Here is a 24,510-nt window from a genome sequence, read left to right as displayed (position 1 = left end):
AATCCAACAACAATTAGTTATACATGGTCAAAGTGGTCGAAGGAACTCGGAGTAGTATCCCGCTGCCAACTCGTGAAGTTCTTTGAGGTTACATTGAAAACATTTTCACCCGCTACTACAATAAACTGCAAGGCTCGAGCTATTTCGATTATTTGGTGTAGTTATGCGCAAATGTTTCTGTTTTCTGCTTAAAATTCTGGACACTTCGTCACATATTCGCAACAATTAGTTCACGCCCCATGTGCTTTCTATTCACACAGTGTATCGAAATAGCCAAAATAATAAGATACTATTGGATGGAAATATACTAATTTCCATGAGGGGGAAACAGTTACCAAAATAGCTATGCCATAATGATATAACGCAGCGATTTCCAAAAATTTGCTTCCGCCTCGACGGTTGCAAATGATTTTCCACAAGCGAAAACATTAATTTTGCCCACGCACGCCCGCGCTCAGCAGGCCACAAAATGTTGCGGCAAATTGCAATAACGCCGTTAGAGCTATACAGCTATTTTGCGTAGCGACAACAACTTATGCAACAACACACTGACCGACAACAATAAAAACGGTCATTTAGAGACATTTATTTGACTATGCAACAGCACAAGCACACAGCTAGAGGCAAATATAGTATGTACGCGAATATGTGGCAGAATATACACTAGTGTACGCTCCTTTAGTGATTGCATAAGCGTGCGAATTCCGGTGGCTTTTCAGTGCTTACTATATTAATAAGCGTTTAAAATACGCACGCACGCACAGTCACACACACACACACGCTGGCACGTTTAGAAAGGCACGCATACTATGTGGCAGCAACATTAGGCAGATTAAAATGTGCCAACCAAATGGGCTGGCAATCTGAATAAAAGTCAACACAACAACAATATAGCCAACTAAGATCAGCATGGCTAGTATAGTGACAACAACAGGTTGGGCGCCCTTTATGACATCGGGCGGTCACAGTGGGCAGTAATGGCAATGGCTTGCGTAAAACTAATAGTCAATGCTTACCCACGGCAATATTTAATATAACCACAATGTGCTAAAGATAATAATGCCGCATAGTTGCCGAATGAATAGCGAATAGAACAGCCGTGCGCCAACACGCGACACGCACACATACTGACTGAATTGACTGACTACAGGCAAATGAATATGAAATGAAAAGAGAACACACAGGGAAAATAAATTTCACTAGTGAGTTATACATTAGGGTGAGCCAAATAAACTAAAACAGGGTATTTTCAAATACTTAGAAATCCTCACACATTTTGACTTCATACCTGATCACTTGGACCATTGAGTCGTCAAACCGAACGCTGGCGAATCTTTCTCTCCCCATATACCGAAGACGGAGTTATGGGTGGGAAAAAGACGTTAGAGGAGAGGGGCAGTGAGCTTCTTTACGGATGGGTCAACATTGGGGAGAAGGTTGGTGGAGAGGTTTACTGCTAAGAGATCAACTCCAGCTTCAGACTTCCTGACTGATGTGCAGAGTCTTCCAAGCCGAAGTTGCAGCCATTATTAGTAAAGAGAAGTGACCCTTCAGTCATATAGCAAAGCGGCGATACTATCATTGAACTCATTTACAGTGAATTCAGGGTTGGTTGAGGAGTGCCTAACCTCGCTATCAATAACATCAAGTGCTTTTGTATAAGACTGGTATGGGTTCCGGGCCTTAGCAAAATTGCAGGAAATTGTAAAGCTGATGAGCTAACAAGGAAATGCCACATAGAAACGCTATCAGTAGAATGAGAGCGAGTCGATGCTCTAGTATTCTTTTATGTTATACTACTAGATCGCTAGACTTCGCGGAAATAAGCGCGTGAATAGCATCGGTACTTGCGCTGTCTCAAAGACTTTTACCCAAGATCGACCGCAAGAGATGTACTGATCTGTTTGCCTTCAGTAAGGTTAGCCTCTCCTAGTTGTGGGGCTTTTAACAGGTCATTGCCCTATTGGCGTCCAAGCTGTAAAGTTAGGAAGCTTACTAGACGCCATCTGCAGAAGCTGTATGGAAGAAGATGAGGATGAAGCAACTCATCACTTCCCTCTTGATTATCTCGCGGGATTCTTTCACTTGGGAACGCATACTTTCAGTGATTCCACCAAGCGTGCGGGAATGGAATTTAAACGCCTGTGTAAATTTGTATTAGCTACTAAGCATTTTGCTAATTTATAAGTTCGAATACAGGAGTTCCTCTTTTCTATGGCTTCACAAAGGACTACTTATAGCAGTCCACGTGCGATCTTTGATCAGCCATCTAAACCTAACCCAACCTAGGATCAACTAACCTACTAATTTGAAAGTTTATCTTTTTGGCTCACCCTATTATGTATACATATATACATTTATGCCGCCTAATATATAGATATTTATATGTGTGTGTTCGCAGTAACTCAATTTTCTTATATTTTTTGGCCATATGTGGCGCATCTCTGCTTTAATAAATAATAAAGAGGTAATAAAAGAACAAACACATGCGCACATACATACAAACATACATTTATGTAGTCATAAACACATGTACTTACAACATATTATCTGTTTGTGCCATTTAAAATACTCCCTGCGGTTTTAGTCCATATCACGCACACATTGCTCATACAAAACACACACACACATGCCGCGTACATTCTCAACCTTTCATCAACTTTTTCAGGCGCCGCAATCTATGACGGTGAAAAATCAAAAGCAAAAAACAACAAGACAGGGAAACAAGTAGCCCGAACACATATCCATGTGCGTACCGTATATATTTTGCCAGCTGTCAGCAGAAATAAAATGTGATGTGATGTTAACAAAAATTCCATAAAAAAGCAAAGCGAAATATATGACAAAAATTCATGGCACAAGAGAATATGAATAGCGGCAGCAGAGCAATCAGTTAGACCGGCTGACAAGCGGAAAACCTAGCCAGGCATGCAGACGGACGGCACAACAGCGGAGACACAGGCATGCCGAAAATTGGTGTTTAGCAACTTTGGTGGCAAAGTGCAAACTGTGTTGATAGCCACAGTGGAGAAGTGGAGTACCCATTAAACCTATGTATATAGATCTAGGTATATACATGAGTGTAATTTATATATATGTAAATACATTTGTGTGCGTATATTTAGCATATTTTTGAATGCGCAGTGTAGCATTTCGTTGGATTTAGAGTTAAATTTTAAATATGGAGTTGTCTTGTATATATGGCTACTCAAGTAAAAGCTTTTCATCTTTGGAAGTGGAAAGCTCTACGACTTGACTTTGCACTAGTAGATACAAGACTATTTACTTACGAGCACTTGGTAAAACCTTTATCAAGCAGAGATTTTCATAAAATACGAATAGCCACCATACCAGCACTGATTCTAAGATATACAATATAAAATATTTGGATGTAGAAAAATGCACTTTTAAAGCACAACGAACCTTTTCTAAGCAATTTTTGTATGATACACAATTATTTGCCATATCAATATCTGCTTAGCCAACCATAATTAACCGATAAAATGGAACGATCTCCTTGAGTCACTCGAAAGGGGTCTGTAGCATCGCAAAGAAGATATTCATAAAATTATAGAATAATTTATAGCAGAACCAGTAATCATTACTTATTTATAGAAACAACATTTATTGAACAAAACACATCAGCCATTGGAAAAGTAAAGGAGGGTAGGAGTGAAGAGTGTCGCCAGAACTAAGCGAGTTCACTTCTACTGAATGCAAATCAGAAAGGCAGCGAAGGCCATGAGATAGTGGACGAGATTACCAAGATTAATTGGAGTAATCACTGGTGACAGCCTGCTGGCGGCACACGCTCGCCATGGTATCAGACACTGAAAGAGTATGTTGAAATTCGCGTCAAATAACCCTCAAGGATGACTGCTCCTCATGAACTTCATAACAGACCTTTCTCTGGTATCGTAAATAATCAAAACTGGCCTCTGCGTGGCCCATTAGCATATCAGACTAACCTAACCTTAACTAAACAAAAAATATTACAATTTTCCTTCCTCAGTAGAAAAAATTTTGTTAAAGTTGTCTATAATCTATCACTTTAAAGCCATAGGGGATAGACATTCATGATTTAGTTAATTTTTATTAAATGTAGAAATAATTTTTTGTATTATTTACATTACTTGTTAAGACTGACTATAATAAAGTTTTTTACCCCATATTGTTAACAACTGGTTAAAACTCCATCGCTCTAACGATATTAGCACAAATTCTAGTGAAAATGAGAAAGAATTAAAGCTTTTTAATTAGTGGATCTTGATTCTAAGTTTAGGTCAGTAGGTAGACCTTACTTATGAACCTGATCTGGATATAACTATGAGATACAAAAAGTGAAAAAAGTACTAATATCGTCTCAGTTGCTTCAGGATAAAGTAGAAAATATTCAACAAAGACCCTCTCTTTATTAAGGGGTTATATACAGTTAGAATTTAAAAAAAATCTTTTTTTTATTCTGTTTTCTTCAGGTACATATATTTAAGAATACACACAGAAAAATTCATATCGTTCCCGTGAATATTTTCGAAGTTACTCGCAAATATGAAAATGCATTTAAGAGTGCTTGGAAGTAAAAGGCTAAACTTTAAAGGCGTTTTTCTCAAACTGGTATTTTGAACGCCGGTGACGGACATTACACGAAAACGACTAAAAGAGCTTCTGAAATATATTTTTTTAGTAATGAAATGAACTTTTTATTTTTATAAATAATTTAAAGCCAAAATTTTGGACAAGAATGGATTTTTTTGTCAACCGCCATTTTGTCAGAAAAATGTATTTTGCTTAGTTCTTCGATTAATTATTAGATTTAACATTAATCTAACGAAAACTTTTTTGATTTTAATTTCAGAAGATCCAGTTCAGCGATAGAGTGGTCACCGCAAAACGTCTTTATTGAAAGGAGCTCCCGAAGATCAGCTTTAGTGCATTTCCAAATATATTTTTTGTATATTAAGTCTTAAAATACAGCTAAAAGATACCATAATATATGCACAAATTTTTGAATCAATAAATTTAAAAGTTTTCTCAGAAAAAAATTTGGAAAATTTGTATATAACCCCTTAAGCTCGCTACTCTCGATTCGAAGTGTGAGCGGTTCATAGAAAAATTTGATAAAAAAATAAATTAGATTGAAAGAGTATTATTGAAATCTCTCAGAATGATTTTAAAGAAAAAAATATTATTTTAAACAAGATTTTAGACACAAATTATAGGATTTTTGTTTTAACATTAATAACTATTCTAAAATTAGGTAAAATTAGCAAATTCATTAATCAAATTCTTTACATTTGATTTGTGGATTTTTTACGTAAACATTCTTAAATTAAACACTGTTTTAATATAATAAAACATATAATAAATAATTTTTATAAATTCTGAATATTTTTTGTGACGGGCAAGATAAAAATATTTTAGTAATAAAAATTTAATTTGACATACATATATTATTTTCTCAATTTATACTACTAAACATCCAAATTACCTGAGACTAAACTACTGGAAAGTCTTGCCACCCAAATCTTAAATTTCGCGAATGTTAAAGATATTAAAATCTTCTGGGTTATAATGATTTAGCAACTCTTCTTAATGAATTTAAAAAATAAAGAAAAAACTAGTACCATCAAAGCTTTTTTTAGGCACAAAATTCAAAATTCGTCAGCTGGCATTTGTAACTCTTATAAAGTCCGAAACTTAGTGAATAATTGAATTTTATATGCACTCTTCTGTTAAAAGCGTGACCGGAAACGAAAACACTCAACATTTAAGTAAATCACAGTTGGAAACTTCGCAAATAAAAAACGAAATGGAAATTAGTATGCAAATTATCAAATTAATATTGTGTTCTACGAAATCTTATCTATATAACCATCGTCTACAGCCATTTCTCAGAAAATCTTTCACTTTGAACTTTTCCACTTAACTTAATAGACAATAAAACTAAAAGCAGAACAAAAATTATGCTCTCTTTCAAACTAAACCAAACCCAACAGTTTATATGTGTTAAACACTGCTAGAGTGGAAAGTTCGAAAATCAGCAAAGGCAATCCTAGGCTTAGCGCAGCCGAGCTGATGTATTTAAAGGCGATGCGTGCGCGTTAAAGTAAAGGCCGCCTGTGCAAAGAGTTATGCGCAAATAACACGCGCGTGCCCACACAACACACACGCGCGCACAAGCGTACATGCATTACAACATAGCTGTAATATAGTGAGCTGTGCCGTCACCTTGGCGTATACGTAACATTTGCTTTGCACAGTGTATACAATGTATGGCACATTGTTACGTATACGACATGGTGACCCAAAATTAAATCCATGGTGCCAGTAAAGTGTTGTTGCTGCTGCAGCACAGCACCTATTTGGGTGTGTACACATATATAATGGGCTTTTAAACTATATAAAGATATATATATGTGTGTGTGTATGTGTGTGGGTGAGTGTTATCGCATAACATGAGCATTAGGAGCGTGCGTGAAAAAAGGTTGCCATTTCACGAAAATGAATTTTAGGCACGCACAGCTCGCCATTACACTATTACAACTAAAATACTATGCGGAATGTATATTTTTATAAGCTTACAAAATTAATGGAAAACACAGTGCTTGCCGCTGGCCTATCATCATCTACTCTCCGCTTCTCGGTGAAGTTATGTAACGTGAAAGGCATGCGTTTATGCTAAGTCCGCATACAGCAAATTACGGTACAAAAGGGTGGTGAGATTTATTTCTTATAAGCAGCAAGCAGCATTAAGCCACAAGAAAGCAATGGCAGCGAGAGAAATGAAAAATGGATGAGACATATTTGCAAACATACATATGTATATTTATTCACATATTGGTAATGTAAGCTTTGGTAACTGAACTTTGTTGTTATGTACTCGCATAGCAGTTTAGATATTTATTACGCAGATAATTGAGGGCGTGTGATACTTACACTATTTCTGCTTCGACTACCTCACTCACTCGTCTTGTTAGTGCGCACAATATAATATTTAATGGGCGTGTGCTTTGTGTTCCGGTATACACTATACATAACATTAGCAACGCCAGTAGTTCAGTGAACTGTCGACCACTTAGTTAAGTACTTCATATAGTACACTTGATGTGCAGTGTTAAGGTCATCAAAGTGTTGTATTGTCTGTGTTTATATTTTCTTGATAAATATTGACGCGTGCACTCGATTATTGATTAACACAGGTGTCATTTGTAGCAAGCACATATGTTAGTGTCAATAAATAAATAAATAATAATGCAATTGTAACTAAAGCCAAACAAGTAAAGTAAACAATTCTTTTTCTTTTTGAAATTATTACAACTTTTTGATAAACATTTTACTGCTAATTTTTACGCGTTTTTCTCAAAAATGGTGTTTTCAAAGTCGGTGACCACAACATTACTCCAAAACGGATAAAATTTTAACATGCGCTTCTTAAATATATTTTTAGTAACTGTAATATAATAAAATACAACAACATACATGTTTTAAATCAAATATATTTTTTTAAAAATAGTTTTCATCCGAAATTTAGGTCAAACATCAATTTTTTTTTTTGAGAAACCGCCATTTTGTCAAACAAAATTATTTTGCTTATTCCTCCAAATAATTACCAGATTTAACATTACTTTACCGAAATTTATATTGGTTTTTAAAATAAGTGGATACAGTTTAGAGATATAATGGTCACGTCAAAACGTCTTTTAGAGAGGAGCTCCCGGAGATAAGCTACATATGACACCTTTGCAAAGAAAATTTTTTACTAATTCTAAGCCTTTAAATACAGTTAAAAACCATAATATGTACACAAATTTTCTCAGAAAAAAATTTTGGAAAATTCTTTTTTTCGGCCTGCTAACAGTATATAACCCTGAAATGGTGACATTTTTTTTGGAGGAGAAATTATTTATTTCAATCTTGAAATGATTATGATTTTTTCTTCTATTTTTGATCTTCTAATTTAAGATATATGATTTTAATTCATACTACATATTTCTAGACAAGTAGACTTAACTAGAATAAAAGAATTAATATGTATATTACTAGTCTTTTCGACCAATAATTAGGAGTATTAGTTATCAAAATGAACCAGCGCTCTCAACTGACTTAGTGGAAGTCGTATAGGCCTTCGTGATAAAATCGATTTTTAACCTAAACCAGCACTTCTCACAGCTTCGGAAACTGCTATATTTTAAACGGTTTTTATATTTTTTTTAAATATATAATTACTTTGGTAAATTTAACTAATTTATACAATGAATTATTGAGCGTGACCATTTTTTTCTTTTTCAGTTAGGGCTAATAAAATACGCAATGGTAATTCAAAATCGGACTGCTTTTGGTTGTGATACATAATAGAACAACTTTCTATAACCGATATATTGATAAATTTATGGTAGATCAATTGAAAAGTCACTGGTGTGGCACATAGATGTTGCTTCTCCAATTAAATATGTATATATGATTTTTAGCTAGCTCTAAACACACGTGCATAAATTTGACAGGTGTCAGGTGATTAGTTTGTGAATTACGTATATCGTTTGATTTTGTGAAAAGTCAGATAAAAAGCAATTTGTTGTGTTGATAAAAAATTGCCTTTTGAAAGGAAAAAATTCAGTTGAAGCAAAAACTTGGCTTGATGACGAGATTTTGGTCACTGTCCCAGGAAATTCAACCATCAAGAATGGGTATGCTAAGTTTAGACATGATGAAATAAGCATTGAAGTCAGTGAACGCTTTGGACGCCCAAACGAGGTTGGTACCGACGATAATACCAAAAAACTTCCCCAAAATTTTTGGATGCCCATAAAGTGAAATTGTTCCAGATAGTCAGCAGTCTGAACATATCAACTGAATGTATACATCACATCATTTGTGAGTAGTTGGATATGAGAAAGCTCTGTGGGTGTCACAGAAGCTCAGTTTTGACCAAATACATGACAATTTAATGATACAGAGCAGTGTTTGGAGTTGTTTATGCGTAATAAACCCGAGCTTTTGCATCGATATGTGACAATGAATGAAACATGGCTTCATGACTTCACTCCGAAGTTCAATCGACAGTCATCCGAGTGGACTGCACATGATTAACCGACTCGAAAGCTGACGAAAATGACGACTAACAGCTCCGTTTGCATATCTCCGCCCGTTTACGTTAATTTTCGATGACACGGTGCAAGATTTCGACTGGAATATGCTATGCTATGGGCTATGATAAACTGAACGTTATCTTCGAGCTCATCTAGCGTTGCTGGTTGATTGGCGTAAATACTTGATTTGACATACCCCTAAGAAAATAAAATAGTGGGGTTAAATCGTATGATCTTGAGTAATTTCTTGAAAGAAATGAATCGTCAAACTACAAACGCAATGTGTAGATGTTTATACGTTACCATGTAGCTGGGCACCGTGTCATTGGAAACCGAGAGCGTCGATTTAATCAAATTCCAGGAAAAAAGGTCTGACAATATAATCTTATACGAATGCAGAACGAAATTCAACGACAAAATTCTCTATGTTGTCATTGGAGAAAAACCCAACCAAGCAGAACGTCGTTAAACCGACTGATTCGGATTGGCCTCAATATGAGCATGAACGGCATATTTCCTTCACTATGGGCTTTTCTTTGACGGGAAGGTGCACACTATCATGATACTCAACTTTAGAGTTTAGCTGCCTAGTTGAAGAGACCGAAACTCAAATCGTCCTCTTTCTCTTACTCCGACCCCACCTTTTTGGCTTCTTCCTACTTTTCGCCAGCAGCGCCAGCACCAGCAGCTGGAGCAGAGGCAGCAGCAGCGGAAACAAACTTGCTGAGCTCCTTAATGAACTTTATAATGGTAGAAGCTCCTCTGAAATCTACTTTGGTGGCAGCAGCAATAAACAATAGATTCTTGAAACCATTAGCAACACTGTGTGGTGCCGAAGCAATAGTTGGGTAACCAATCTGTAACGATTCGGTGGCCAAATTGGCTACACCGGCTAGGAATTTCGCACGCAAGTCCTCGGGCTTGATGTTCAAGATCTCAGCTGAGAAAATGGATTCAGAGACATAAACTAATTGTAATCATGATTTCGAATTATGTGTTTTAACGAAAAGAGACGTGACAAAATCATACTTTCACTGAAATCTTACTGAATACACTAACAAAATTTTACAAAAATTCGCTACAAACTGTCGAAATCACGTCATCCCTATTGGTAGACGCTGTACACTCAAAAGCATATACAAATATATGAAAGACAAATTTTTTTATTTCTCTTTTTTTACTCTTTTTTCAGGCGGCATTAGTTAAAGTGCAAAACCAATTACCTTATAGTTGCAGAAGTTAATATTTTTTGCAAGTGTTTTTTTTTTTATTTACTTTTTTTTAAGTTACGCGTTGTTTAATCAATGAATAACTGATTTCTATTAAAGCGCGTACGAGCTTTTAATTAATAAATGTTGAAAATGATTGAATCACATAAATGTTTAACGAATTCTTTTTGTATTCTCTTTTGTGTGGCTTATTTTTAATTAATTTGTGCAAACACACGTATATAACTTCACTTTTGCTTTCGCTGAATTGCTTCATTTTCACTCTATAAAAATTCCAAAATTTTTCACTTCTGCTTTCAACTAGCGCTGTAGCAGCGTTGAGCTGACGGTGTATCGCAAATTATAATTTATAATCTCTTAAGCTGCCACCAGCATAATTTTCAGCCGCAGCACGCATTTGCACTAATGCAATTTTATACTCGTATGTTTGTTTATTTTCTTTTGCTGTGCGCTTTTTTTCAGTTAACCTGCAGCGCTGGGACGCGGCCTGACCTTACACGCTTAATACCACTTATGCAAGAGTATAGTATATAATATTATAAAGTAACAGTTTTTTGTAACTGAGCACACGCGCGGCCGCTTATGGGCTTATGTAAGTGTTGGCGTTCGAAGGATGAATGTATGTGTGAGTGTGGGTCAAAAGTTAGGGCAGCGCATGCAAGCTCGCTGGCCTGCTGGGATAATTCAGCCAACAGCTTTCACTTTTTGTAGTGTTTATAGCGTGTTTTTAGTTTTTGTTTTTGTTTTTCCTTTTAATCGTCAACACGCCCACATGCCACAACATAGTTTTAAGTGCAGCGCGCGTGTTAAATTGTTGTTGTAGTCATTACTTAGTTTATATCCAAGATTGTTGTTGTAAGCTGCACTTTTCTGTGCCCCGTTTACCCGCAATTACGGCGTTGTTGCTTGCTTTTTGCCGCCTACACTTTACATTGTTTTTGCAATTTGGTTTTTGTTGGTTTTTGTATTTTTATGCTTTAAGTTTTTTTGCGAAAGTTTTCCACATCTCCTTTGCTGCCTTAACATCTATTTTTGCTCTCAGATCCTTTGCGCGCCCTGTGTCTACACGCCGCTTCAATTTGTTGGTCTTTTCTGTGACTACGAAAAACTTTTACATTAATTGAAACGTACACAAGACTCGCTTTTTAGCTTAGCTCACCGCTCACCTTAATTTTCTGTTCACTTTTTTTCTAATTTTTACTTTTCTTTTTGCAGTTTTTAATTTTCGTAACATTTTCTTATCTGCCTGTGCCGCCTTTAAGCATTAAAGTTTCACTGTTAGGCGAGAGAGTAATTTGGAGTGTTTTGCAGGAGTCAGAGGAGCGCGAGAAAACTATATAAATTCCTAATAGCAAGCCTTACGATTGCTAGCTTTCCTTCTTTCACTTAATTTTTGCCAAAAATATGTTGAAAATATATAATATATTTATATTCCTGGATTGAAAAATAACTGCCATTAAGAGAAAAAACGCCGAACTAGAATTTTTGCTCACTTCTCAACGCTTGCATCCACAGTTCGTAAAGGCAGCGCTCTTTAAATGTGGCCATGCGCTGTAACGCCGCTAAAGCATTCCACTCCATTAACTTGCTGAGTTCTTGCAACTTCAACTTTAAACTTTCCGCCAGCCACCTTGAATGGTTTGGTGTGCGCGCAGCAGCGTTTCCGACACACTCACTGATTGCATACTTATAGTTTTATAAGTTTTATAGGCTTGCTACTAGCCTAAATCGCTGGCTTGAGTGCTTCTTCCAAAGTTATTTGCAACTAAATACTATACAGTTTCTATAAACCCACACCTAGACAGTTATCTGCGCATACACTTTTTCTATTATTACATCCTAGTTTTATTTTTTTGGTATTTTAACTTTGCTCCTGAATAACTGTGGCATGTGGCACGCTTAAAAGTTTTCAAAAGCAGGCCAAGCAAAATTGCATGCCGGAATCAGGCAAACTAAACGTAAGCGAAAAAAGTTTCAAACAAATTATTTTACTTTAAATTATATTTATTTCGTTTTGAATTTCGCATTCAAAACGCTTGCAATCATAATGAACTTTGTCCACATATCTGTAGGAACATGTATCTATAGTTGCATCTTAATAACAATAATAATATTAATTATATAATACTATAGTACTCTGGAGACAACGATGGACATTTCTTTTCAATTAAGAGCAGTGTGGTCTTAAGACAGAACTACGAACCGATTCTTTCTCGAAAAATCATATACTGAACTGAACAGTTCTAAAGTACGTAGGTGGTCTTCAGATATAGAAAACTTAATATTTTCAAGTGGCTATGAAATACGAGCATCGAAGGGAAACCAGAAATGCGGAGCAACCCATATACACTTCGCTTGGATAACTTGCGAAGCTTCACAAATAATTGATTGAGCTAGATAAAACTTTTGGAAACAACTCGAAACGTCGTGGCAAAAAGTATTCACAACAGTATAAGAATACGGTAATTATAATTATATACTGAACAGGGCATAATACGATTGCCGCGATGTTCGTGACACCCAGAAGGAAATAGCAGAAACCCAATAAAACATATAGTTAAATGCTCTCACAGTTTGCCTTATGCTTCAACTGTGACATATCCGTTGGTTTCTCAAAGTATGTTCGGTTAAAGAAACTATGGAATTTTTTGTCTGTACACGAGGTTTGTTACAAATGTTTCTTGATGGAAAAAAAAAATCATTCAGAAAACGAATCCACGCTCCTTAATCACTTGCCGAATCCTATCCAGATGACTTGGATAACGAAGATTTATACAGTGACATCCAAGACCTACTTTTATTGAAGAGAGCGAAGAAAAACGAAGAACAAATTGGATTTTTACCAGAAAAAGTTTTATTATACATTTCTTCAATGAGACTAAAAGCCTAAAAGACATTAGCGACAGCTTTAAGAATACCACTCACCACACTTGCAACAGTTGCATCCTGTGAAAGATCTTTTAGCAAACTTAAATTGATCAAATCTTACTTGAGATCGACCATGAGTCAGAGTAGACTGTCCAATCTTGCGATTCTCTCAATAGAATGTGAAACTGCTTCAACTTTAAATTACAATGATATGATATGTGATTTTGCAGCGATCAAAGCTAGAAAAGTGCATCTTTAAGTTCTATCACTATTTTTAAGAAAGATATAAGCCAAAAGATATAAGACAAATTCAAAGACTGAAGAGTATTCGAGTAAAAATTAATATTTTTCATTGTTATTCAGATTATTACATTGTGAGTGTACAACTCTTTATCTTTTATAATAAATTTTGTAAAAAAAAATTGTTGAAGTATTTTTCTGAATATTAAAAAACAGCGAAGATCGTTTTGCCGCCCCCAAGACGTTGCGCCCGGGGCGACGGCCCCCCTAGCTACGCCACTGCATTTATCGCATCCCGATACTGGATCGATGGGGATCTATTTCTTGTAAGGAATATTTTGTATTTGTGAAGGATAATATAGCTTCGGTGCCACCGAAGTTAACGCTTTTTTTTCGATTAAACGTAATAACTTTACATAAATCTTAGAGCCATGAAGAAGATAATAGCTTAACAAATGTTTTAATTAAAATCAAACAACTTGATATATTTGAAGTACAACAACAGTTTTTCACTTAAATGTCTCACGCTATCACTAAAGAACTAATATTTTTCTGATTGATGATTGTGGGAGAATTTAGTGTAGAAATTGGAATTAAATCATCACCAAAGCTTCCCCTTTTAAGAGTATGTCAATAAGAGGATGTGTTAAAACTTTAATTATTTACTTATTTTAATAGATGCTTAATTATGTCACTTTATATATAGTCACATACTATAGCCCTTACTACCAACAACTTATATTAAGCTTAAGTTAATCTCTCACGTCATTGACCAAACTCATTCTTATCATTGCATTTTAGTTAAAGTTCTTTAATTACAATAACAACGAATTCTCTCACTATTAGCTTATTACTTTGTATTATAGATTTAAGTTATTACAAGAACAAACCATACTCTCATTTTGGATTCTAATTGTAAGTTTTGCTCATTGTAAACCTTGATTCGAACTGTTTCTTCATTAATAAAGTTACCTTCGGGAACAAAACATTGTTTTCCTTTATTATATACACGAGGCATTAAAAGAAATTCCGAACTTAATTATAGATCCATCTTCCTAGATGGATGAAACGTTTAAAAAATTATCTGAAAAATATTTCATTTCGATTGGAAGGGCAAGAAAGATTTTTGAAAATTTCAAGAAAAGGAAGACATGCAAGACTCAATGCGGTGAAGGTCCAAAGCCGTAAAGTTCGTTACGCGCTGAGTGTTTTGTACGAAGAAGAGTTGCTGAAACAACTCAAATTGCATCGATGGAGTTGATCGAAAGTTTTGGTTTGGATTCCATTAGTACAATGCAAGGGAAACTACCAACTTCTGGTTCGAAAAACTATGTCGCAAAAAAACTGCCTTTGATTTCCATTGCGAATGGGAAAAAAACTAGAGTTTGCAAACATTTTCTAAATGTGGCAACCACATTTTGGGATAAAGTAATTTGATCCGAAGAATCCAAATTCGATCTAAGTGAGTGAGCTAGCCAGTTCAGTTTTTCGATTAAGCTTTCTTGAAAAAAGCGAGTAGGCAGGCGAGATGTGTGAGATCTTCCAATAAGATATCGATCTCGAATTAATTTTTTTCGCACTTATAGTAAAATTTTTCTAAGGATGTGAACATCTGAAGCACCCGTCATTCATATATCAAATTTAACCAAACAATCTACACCAAAGCACAAGCAGCTTAAACAAGGCACGGATTATTTATCTGTATTCACAAAGCACAGTACTTATCAGTTTAAGCGCGTCATCTTCGGAGTTTACTGACTCCCAATCGAATTGTAATCGCATTTTTGAGCAGGTTTAAAAAGAAATTTAGCATATTTTTGCTTTTATTTCAGTTTCCATACTTTCTAGCTATTACGAAAACAATAACTGAAAGCAAATAATAATTACAATAATGCGCATATATCAAAAACTGTCCAAGTAGGTACCAGGCAATTTGAACAACAAAAAGCACATTCACATACATTGCTTACTTTCTTTAAAGAATGATCAACTTTCCTCCTTAAATTATTTAAATTATCCAGATTAGTCACCTTCTACATGTGGCCTAACGTAGAGTCACATTCACTTCCTTCGAACGTTTGTAGTCTTAAATGTTTTATTTTCACTACATTATTCGCGCAAATAAAAAGCAATTTACAATCCATTACAAATTACATTACCATTCCGAGCAATTTAACATACAGAGCACAACGCGAGAAAAGTATACATTTCCACCCAGAGTTCATTAGAAATTTAAACGCTGAGGCGCTAACTGCCAACACTAATACATTTACAATGAGTATGCACAACGGTCATGCTAATATTAGTCCGCTAATCTAAGCTCAGTGTCATTCAGAAATGGCAATTTGCCATAATCTGCTTTTTTCATGCTTTGTTTTCCTCTGCTACTTCTATGCTTTCTATTTGATTTTCCCTCCCACTTAAATGATCCATTTAGAAAAAATGCTACAATGTTACACACCGGTGCACTTGGCCTGATTATTTGACGTGGCGCTACTTTTCGAATTTCGCTTTTATTTTCTTTTCATTTCTGAGCTCAACCTCCAACTGATTACTATTTGGGCACTTGCAGAGCTTCGTTCAAGAATGAAAGGTGAGCAAGTGCTATACTACATACATACATATATTCGAAGGTGAGTATGTGTGTCTCAAGTGCATTTGAATTCAAGTATGTTTGTATGTAAGTAGTCCACTTGACCTTCGTGAGCATAATTAGCGGTCAGTTTATTAACATTCCGTAGTTGTTGGTCAAGTGTGCACAAGCTTTTAAGGGTAAAATACTAAGCTCTTTATGTTCGTAAATTAGTAGAGGGATTTATTGGAAATCGAACTACAAATAGAAAGCTAGAACGTTGCTAATAGCTCGATAGAAAATAAAGACCATTAAGTAATAAAAACTACTAAGAATTGTTACCAGTACTTGGAAGTATTCTTTTCGTAATGCATTCAATAAAATAAGAGTTTTAACAGAGTAGGAATTCGAGAACGAAAGGAATAGAGTACGTAGGTTGCTATATATATTTCTGGAGTTAAGGTTGGTTCTGGTGATAAGTGTTGCCAGGTGCAATCTGACATTTCCATTGGAAAGTTTGACATTTTTTAGCATAACATCACTCAGAACGTGTTGTCATTTAATCGTGAATTGTTTTATTTACAGGGAATTAAAAAATTTATCTCGGGCAAAAAATGGAATTAACTCGTGAACATTTTCGTGCGATCAATTATCACGACAAGAGTGCATCGATGAACTAAAATCTCTGTATGGCTATGAAGCACCATCCTATAGCACTGTGAAAAACTGGTGCAATGAATTCAATCGCGGCCGACGCTCGCTCAAAGATGAATTCTGTGAAGGTCGTCCAAAAACAGCCGTTGTGCCAGAAAACATCGATGCCGTACGTGAACTGATAATGCAAGACCGTCATGTAACATACCTTCAGATAGAGGTATGCCTATGCATTTCTCCCACCAGCATACATTCGATATTGCATGAACACCTGGCCGTAAAAAAGGTTTGTTCTCGTTGGATCCCGCACAATTTGACAATCGCTCAAAAAAAGGCTCGTGTGAATTGGTGTAAAGAAATGCTGAAAAAATACGATCGCGGTGCTTCAAAAGACGTTTATAAGATCGTCACAGGTGACGAATCATGGATCTATGCGTATGAGCCCGAAACAAAACAGCAATCGACCGTGTGGGTCTTCCAAGACGAGCCAAATCCAACGAAAAAAAAATGTACAGCCATCTAGGGCCACATATATACTTCCTCCGATACTATTATTAAACATTGAAGAATTCCTAGAACACAAAAACAAAGTATGAATGAATTTTCTTCTAATAAACTCTTAGAGAAAATAAACGAGAAAAACTAAGCAAACCTGGAGTTAAATACAGCAGCAAGCTTACCATTCGGCCTACGAATCGAAAAAATACCGACAAAACAAAGTTGATAAAAACTCAAAAGCAATTCCTTCTTCTAAAATAATCTCTATTAAATGAAAATCCAGTAATTACTTCAAAACAAAGTATTGGGTGAACTGGATACTGAATATTGAATTGCACCCTAAAAAATATGTTGAACTCAAATAGTGTTCTACGGCGCAGAAAATACGAAAAAATATAAAAAGCGCTGCTAAATCGGATAGGCACTGTTCTCACTTAGATTAATTGAGATATCTTGGACATAAGTGAAGTTGGAAGATTACGAATATTGAAAAAAAATTTTATTTTCTAAACTTTAAATCATATGGGCTTATAAAATCGTCTGCTTAGAGGTTATCTGCTTAATGTATTGTTCCCAATAAAGATCAAAAAATATTGAGGCCGGCTTATGACGGTTAGTGGAGATGTTCGCTTAATAGACCATCCGTTTCATAGAGCATAGCATATATCGTCACCTGAAATGCAAAATAACGTAACAACATTTTCAGAAATTTACAGTGGCATGAATTGAACACGAAATAAAATCGAACCTGAGTGAAACAAAATATTAATATTGGTTAAGACTGGTATATATATGTTCGCAGAACTAGAAAATATTGAACATATGTAATATTATGTATATAATTTGAAGTAGTGAAGCGTAATCAATAAGACACTCAATTTCGATTTTTTTGATGATACGTTATTTTGCATTTCAGGTGACGATATGAAGTTCAGAGATGAAGAAACAAAAATATTTTTATTTCATAAACAAGTGAGTAGTGTTTCTAACATGAAAAAAATCAAATAAAAATATGAGATCTAATAAAAGATTGAGCATCCATTTTTTTATTTCCAATCAAATTTCGATTGACTGAGACAATAAATTTAATATATTTTTTATACATGAAGATATTTTATTGAAGCGCTTTTGGAAGGAAATATTTTGCCTGAATTTATTTGTAGAAAAATTTCGAATATATTTAGACGAATAAACAAATTTCTTAGTTTGCTTAGATTTCGAAAATTTTAATTTCACATAACAAAATTATTTATGAAATTTATGGAATATCTTTGCTGCCAATGTCCGTTTTCATAAACGAAGAATTGTATGTATAAGTAATTGATTTACATAACTAATAATAGAGGAATGTTACAGATAGTCATATATAATGATGGCATTAGCGAAATTACAAAACAAAAAATTTTAATGACTCACCTCATCTAGAGCTTGATTTATTCTTTGTTTACTTCGACATACACTTTTTCACTAATATTTTTCAATATAAATTTAATATTGTTTGTTTGTATTTTAACGTCTGAAATTATTTTCCTGCTGCAGCAAATGTTATTGCAACGATGTGTACGCACTGTCACTGTTCGCTGATTTTCAAGTATCTTGCATATACTTCTTTTGTGGTATTACTTCTCTGTAAGAAATTTGAGGGATATACATAAAAGTACTCATACGTACGTATTTACACTAATTTACACTAAACTAAATTGTGGTTTTCAATATATTTGAAATTTGGTACGTTATGCTGCTTTTTGCACACTGTTTTAATTTTTTGTTATTATCATCGTTATTTCGTTTGTAATTCTACTTCTTTGTTAGATTTTTAATACTTAATATACTATATTTTGTTCATACCATATATCTTGTTATACCCTGATCAGGGTACAAAGGACCTCAAGTATGGCGGTTTTCTTTCCTTATATCTACAATAACTCTAAAATGTCAGCATGGCGAGCTCAGTCGATTTAGTCATGACCGTCTGTATATAACAGAATTAGTCCTTCAGTTTTCGTGATATTGATCTGAAATTTTGCACACGTTCTTTTCTTCTCAAGAAGCTTTTCATTTGTTGCAGCCGCCGATATCAGACCACTGCAGCATATAGCTGCCATACCAACTGAACGATCGAAATCATTTACTTGACGAGATGTCTTCATAAAATTTTTTATGGACTATTAAAAATGGCAATAATGCAATCACCGAATAAATCTTCTATATCGGAAGTGCTTGCTTGAGCAGTTTTTTATTTGAGGAGATATCTTCAGAAAATTTAACAGAAATTATTCAGATCGAGACTCTATAGCATATAAAATGACCTATGAAAATAAAATACTTGTAAGGAATCGTTTGTATTTGTAGAAGGTATCATAGTGCTTTCATCATGCAAAGATATACGCAAGAGCAACGTTTACAAAATATTAAATCTTATTATCAAGGTAAGCGTTATCTAACTGCAACTTTTTTTTTGGACCTGCATCCATATAGAATTGTTCTCGCATAAGAACACACAAATTCCATTCATCAGAATTGACAGTTTGTTGTGGTTTTTGGTCTGGTGGAATCGTCGGTCCGTACTTCTTTCGAAATGAAGCTGGTGATGACACCACCGCTCAATGGAGAGCGACCACAATTGGAAGAAGTTGATCTTTACAACATCTGGTTTCAACAAGACGATGCTACGTGCCACACAGCACGTGCAACAGCCGAATTATTGCGAGAAAAGCTTGGTGATTCGATTATTTCAAGAAATTGTGACTTTGAATGGCCGCCAATAAGTTGTGATTTAACACCACTAAACTACTTCTTGTGGAATTTTTTTGAAGTCATTGGTCTTTAGCAATAAACCAGACTCCCTTCAACTTGATTTAGTGAAAAAACTAATATAAAATTGGGTTCATCGCATTCATTCCTGCAAAAGAAGTTGTGGAGGCGTTTTGAATGATGTTATATTCAGAATTTAATTCCATTGATTGTACTTCATATTAAAAAAAACATTACAATTTCACTAACAATTATTGTGTTTTTTTTTTAAATAAATCATCTTACATTTATTTATATTTTTTTGTTGTTTGACACTATTATTTTCTGCTCTTTTTATAAATTTTGCTATTTAAGTTGATTTTTATAACGGTACTTATGTATATGTAAAGAAAATTATTATTTGCTGCTTTTTTATGGTTTATATTTACTCAAATTATATTTTTTTTATTATTTTTCTTTTAATAATTATACTTGCTTGTTTATACTTTATTGTATATATTTATTTTTTCGAATTTTTTTAAATAATTCTACTTGCGATTGTTAATTTATTTTAATCATTAATATTTTTATATATTTTTCCTTTTAAAAAAATTCCTTTAAATTTCACATTATTTTAAAAAATATATATTGTAGCGGTAGCTCTATTTTTTTTTTTTTGTTACAGCTTTATGTAGTAAATTTATATTTTTTATTTAAATCTTTTTTTATATTTTTTGTTAATACATTTTTATTTAAATTTTTAGTAATTTTTTTTACTATGTAGAAAACTTTTGATTAATGTACATTCGTTTGACGAAGAACTCTTTGGTACCGATTTCAAAACATTAAAAATCAGTCTTCAGTTTAAATCAATTTTTTGTTCTCATTCAATAGTAAACATGCTGATATAATTTATTTTGAATTTACTTTACTTATTTTATTCAAAATTAATTTTTTTGGTCCATTTTTTAACTTTCTTTAACCATCTTTGTTCCATTTTTAACTCTTGTCACTAGTCGAAGCTAATTATACACATTCAGTGCCATTAAAAAAAAAAAATGTATTCACCAACTGATGTCACTGTATGTTTATTTGCCGTTTATCTCGCATTATCTCTTTTGAACCAAATTTAAATAGCGCTCATTATTTTCAGAAAAAACAAACGTTTTCCGCTCATCAGTGGCGCCAGCGAAGCGTAACTGCCCAAAGACAAAGCGGCAAACAAAAGCCGCGTAATCATTGTACCGTGACACTGTGCGCTGTAACGCTTATGCGGCTTCGGCACAAACGAAACCGCCACAACAACAACACTAACAAACACAATGCACAACACTAAAATCAATCCGAACAAAGTGACAAAGAAGGTTAATGCAAGCAAGAAGAGTCAAGTGCTTGAGCCCACACACGCTTCTATGGACATACATATGTATGTAAGTAGGTATCTTTGTATGCATGTGACCATAGAATGTGTTGCTGCTGTGACAAACGCGACCGCGAGCATGCGGGTTATGTTGCAACTTGTTCTGCACCCTACCGAAAGCGTAAGACTCGCCAGCTGTTTTACGCTCCAACACGTTTCTGCGTATTTGCGGTTGTTTTATGAGACAACTCAACCTTTGCAACTGTTGGGTTGCCACATCACTAGCACCTGTCACCACCACCAACACGACCACTGAATGGCATTTGCCCAAGTGCGATGCTTTGGTATGCCTAATTGCATGCCACAACAACACGAATTATATAATTTTGTTTTTGTTGTTGTACAACTTATCGATTAGCACAGCAAGCCACAATAATAATACCTTTGCGTAACTTCACAAAGTCATTAATGGCCTCGAGCGCTACAGAGCGGCAAGCATAGTGTAAGGGAACCAACAAAAATTTGGGAAATGTGAAACAAAAAAGCAATAACAAAAACAGCTTGCACAAATCTGCTAAATCACGCGCACACACCTTGGATTATCCTTTTCTGCACGCCCAATTTCCAAACGCAACTTTTAGTTGTTGTTATTTTATACACTATTTTATTTGTATATAAATATGTATGTATGTATGTGTGTATAATTATAATATTTTTATTTTTTTGCTTTTTTGCTTTTTTGCTGTCACTAGACGCACTTCAATTGAATTCGGTTCAATTTCCTGGCAAAAATTGGCCGCGCTTCCGCTCACTTAGGCGCACAACAACAGCACACACCCGCGCGCGCACACCGACAGTTAACAAACGAGCTTTCCGTCCGTAAGTATGGTATATGTGTGTATGTGCTCAACACATTTAATTTCGTTTTTTTCTTTATTCACACGCTCGTTTTTCGCGTACGATTTTTATTTTTTGCTTATGTGTTTTTGTTATTGTTGTTGCCGTCGCGGTTGTCGCATTCGTTGGCGCTGATTTTTCGCTTTTCCGCTAACATATACCGACAGCGGCGACGTTCACTTGGAGACTGTTTTTGCCATGTAGAGTCGGTCACATTTTATACTGAAACGAATTGAAACGAGCAACGAACAGCCGAGCCGTGTAACAAACAACAACCGATTGTCAAATGAGCCGAACAAACAAACAACAAGCAAGTGTGCAAACGGTTTTTGGCCAAAAGAACAACCAGTAGGGCAGCTCAATTGTAGGGCTTCCACACAATTCTCCACGGATATTTGTAGCGCATGCTGCCTTACCGACGGGCGTTAGACATTTGCTCTTTGACTCAACGGCGTCAAGGACGCTACTCTTACGTTTACACACGCTCTCTTCATGTCGCACTTTGTCACGCTAAAAACTTTTGATTTACACGTTCAATACACCGTTATCCTGTTTCGAGGCTGCCACCCACATTGCATTACATGCTCTCAGCTCTCATGCCACGTATTTGGGTTTCTCTCGCGTGCCGTGTCGATAAAGTAGTCGTGTCTCTTCGTTTTTTGTAGACTTTTACCTTGCATAAACGAACGCGGTTTAACGACTGCAGTTACCGCCTCGTTCTATCGTAACTGCACCTTAACTTGGTGCTCGCCACTCGCACGGCGCGCCAGCCAGTCGGTGCACCGCTGTTGCTGACTTTTATGCTCGAGAATCAGTGCCAATATGTCAACACGTTCAAGAACATGTTGACATCTTCATAAGTGCTAAGACAGCCATTGAATTAGTTCCCTTACATGGCCACTTACAACTTATAAAATCATATGTTGCACACACACACACACAAGGATAGAGACGCTTGCTACGTTTTGACACTCATGCCGGCTTTTCGCCGCTTAATACTTGATCCTTTTTCTTCGGATAAGTGGGAAATCTCTTTTTGGATTAGTGACAATTTATATACAATTCAATATACATACATATATGTATGTACTTATGTGCAGACACGAATATATAATATAAAAATAAGCATATCCGATTATACATATACATATGTATACTCGAGCAATATATGAGACTTCAGGCAGGTCACAGCCAATTTACCGGCGTCGACTATATTATTAGCTCATGTGTTTCTTTTGCTGCCTTCTTCTATTCTTGAGCGCGTTTAGTTAAAAGAGAATACTCGCTGTTGTGTAATGCAATTCAGTGTGCGATACAGAGTTTCTTCATCGCACATAATACAAATTTACTTTGATCATATGAAATCATTTGCATATGTTAATATTTCGAAGGTATTAGCATTATATTTAGTAGTGCTCTACAGATGTATGGTAAAAATATACAGTTGGGTCGCAATAACAGGTACAATTAGCAGATACAGAATATAACATAATAGTTTTGGTTACTAAGTGTACACCAATATGATCAGCAGGATTAGAAAAATTGCGTTTCGAATGATGCTCTGTTATTTTGGGTTCAAATTGAGATATCTTGAGAGAACTTGGCATACGTGTTCCTCATCATTCTGAAGAAGTGTGTATTGTAGATGGGAAACATAGAACGATTCCTAAAGAAAATCGTTAAAAGCAACAAATTAATTAATATTAGACACTCAGTGCCTTTTGCCGATGGCTATATACATCGAAGTGATCAAGTAAGCAAAACGTCTTTAAAAATGCGCTTAATATAAACAATTAGCGCGTGATAAAAAATTTATTATTTTTAAGTTAAAGGAAAAAGGAATGTCGGTTTGCGAGATATTCAGAAAAATAAGACGTTGCCATCCAACAGTAATCAATTTCCAAAAAAATTGCACCAAGACGGTCGTTTGGAGCGTTACAGAAGACTTGCGACTAAGAGGAAGACATTTCTTTGAATAGATGGTGTAAACCATTGAAGGGGTTGTATGGGTTTCCTCGGTTAAAAAAAGCCTTTTTATATTGTTATAAACATGCACTATTAATAAAGAAGTTTTAAAATTTTTAGGAAAAAAAATTTTCCGAGCCCCCTTGGGAAAAAGATGCGCCCGCGTTGGCAGGATAACTCCTCACAGGATCCTTTAAAGTGACAAAATACATGTTTCAGAAAAAACAATTACTTAGAACTTCAACGAAGGAAAAAAATGGACTTTAGGCAGACAGTTTTACAAAAACCTGAAAATTTCAGTTTAAATTTCGCGATTTTCTATAAGAATTGACGAATTCTCAAAGACTTGTGTACGATTTCATGTAGATCGGTTGAGTAGTTCTCGATAAATCTTGCTAACCGGCTTCA

The 24,510-nt window shown here is 35.1% G+C and overlaps 2 protein-coding genes and 1 long non-coding RNA gene across 4 annotated transcripts in view; 1 reads left to right on the top strand and 2 right to left on the bottom strand.

Moving 5' to 3' along the window:
- Positions 1-7,279, top strand: part of LOC125778534 (uncharacterized) — a 142,871-nt gene extending 135,592 nt beyond the window's left edge. Inside the window, exon 3 of the long non-coding RNA XR_007422773.1 lies at positions 4,856-7,279. This is a non-coding gene — a long non-coding RNA (uncharacterized LOC125778534). The remainder of the gene's footprint in view (positions 1-4,855) is intronic.
- Positions 1-24,510, bottom strand: part of LOC105224244 (uncharacterized) — a 148,990-nt gene that overhangs the window by 78,165 nt on the left and 46,315 nt on the right. Inside the window, exon 1 of one of the 2 annotated variants that reach the window (XM_049456798.1) lies at positions 18,564-19,241. The exons of the other annotated variant lie outside the window; for it this stretch is intronic. The gene's annotated coding sequence lies outside the window, so the exon portion shown is untranslated. Of the gene's footprint in view, positions 1-18,563; positions 19,242-24,510 lie in introns of those variants that run through there. 2 annotated transcript variants of the gene reach the window in all.
- Positions 9,743-11,896, bottom strand: LOC125778397 (60S acidic ribosomal protein P0-like). Its single transcript, XM_049455751.1, has 2 exons — positions 11,809-11,896; positions 9,743-10,026 (listed from the first exon to the last, which is right to left on the bottom strand). Exons 1-2 carry the CDS (start codon positions 11,894-11,896, stop codon positions 9,743-9,745), a joined length of 372 nt encoding a protein of 123 aa, XP_049311708.1.

This window comes from Bactrocera dorsalis, chromosome 4 (assembly GCF_023373825.1).
Source record: "Bactrocera dorsalis isolate Fly_Bdor chromosome 4, ASM2337382v1, whole genome shotgun sequence".
Classification (NCBI taxonomy): domain Eukaryota; kingdom Metazoa; phylum Arthropoda; class Insecta; order Diptera; family Tephritidae; genus Bactrocera; species Bactrocera dorsalis.
This window is presented reverse-complemented; position numbering and strand designations above follow the sequence as displayed.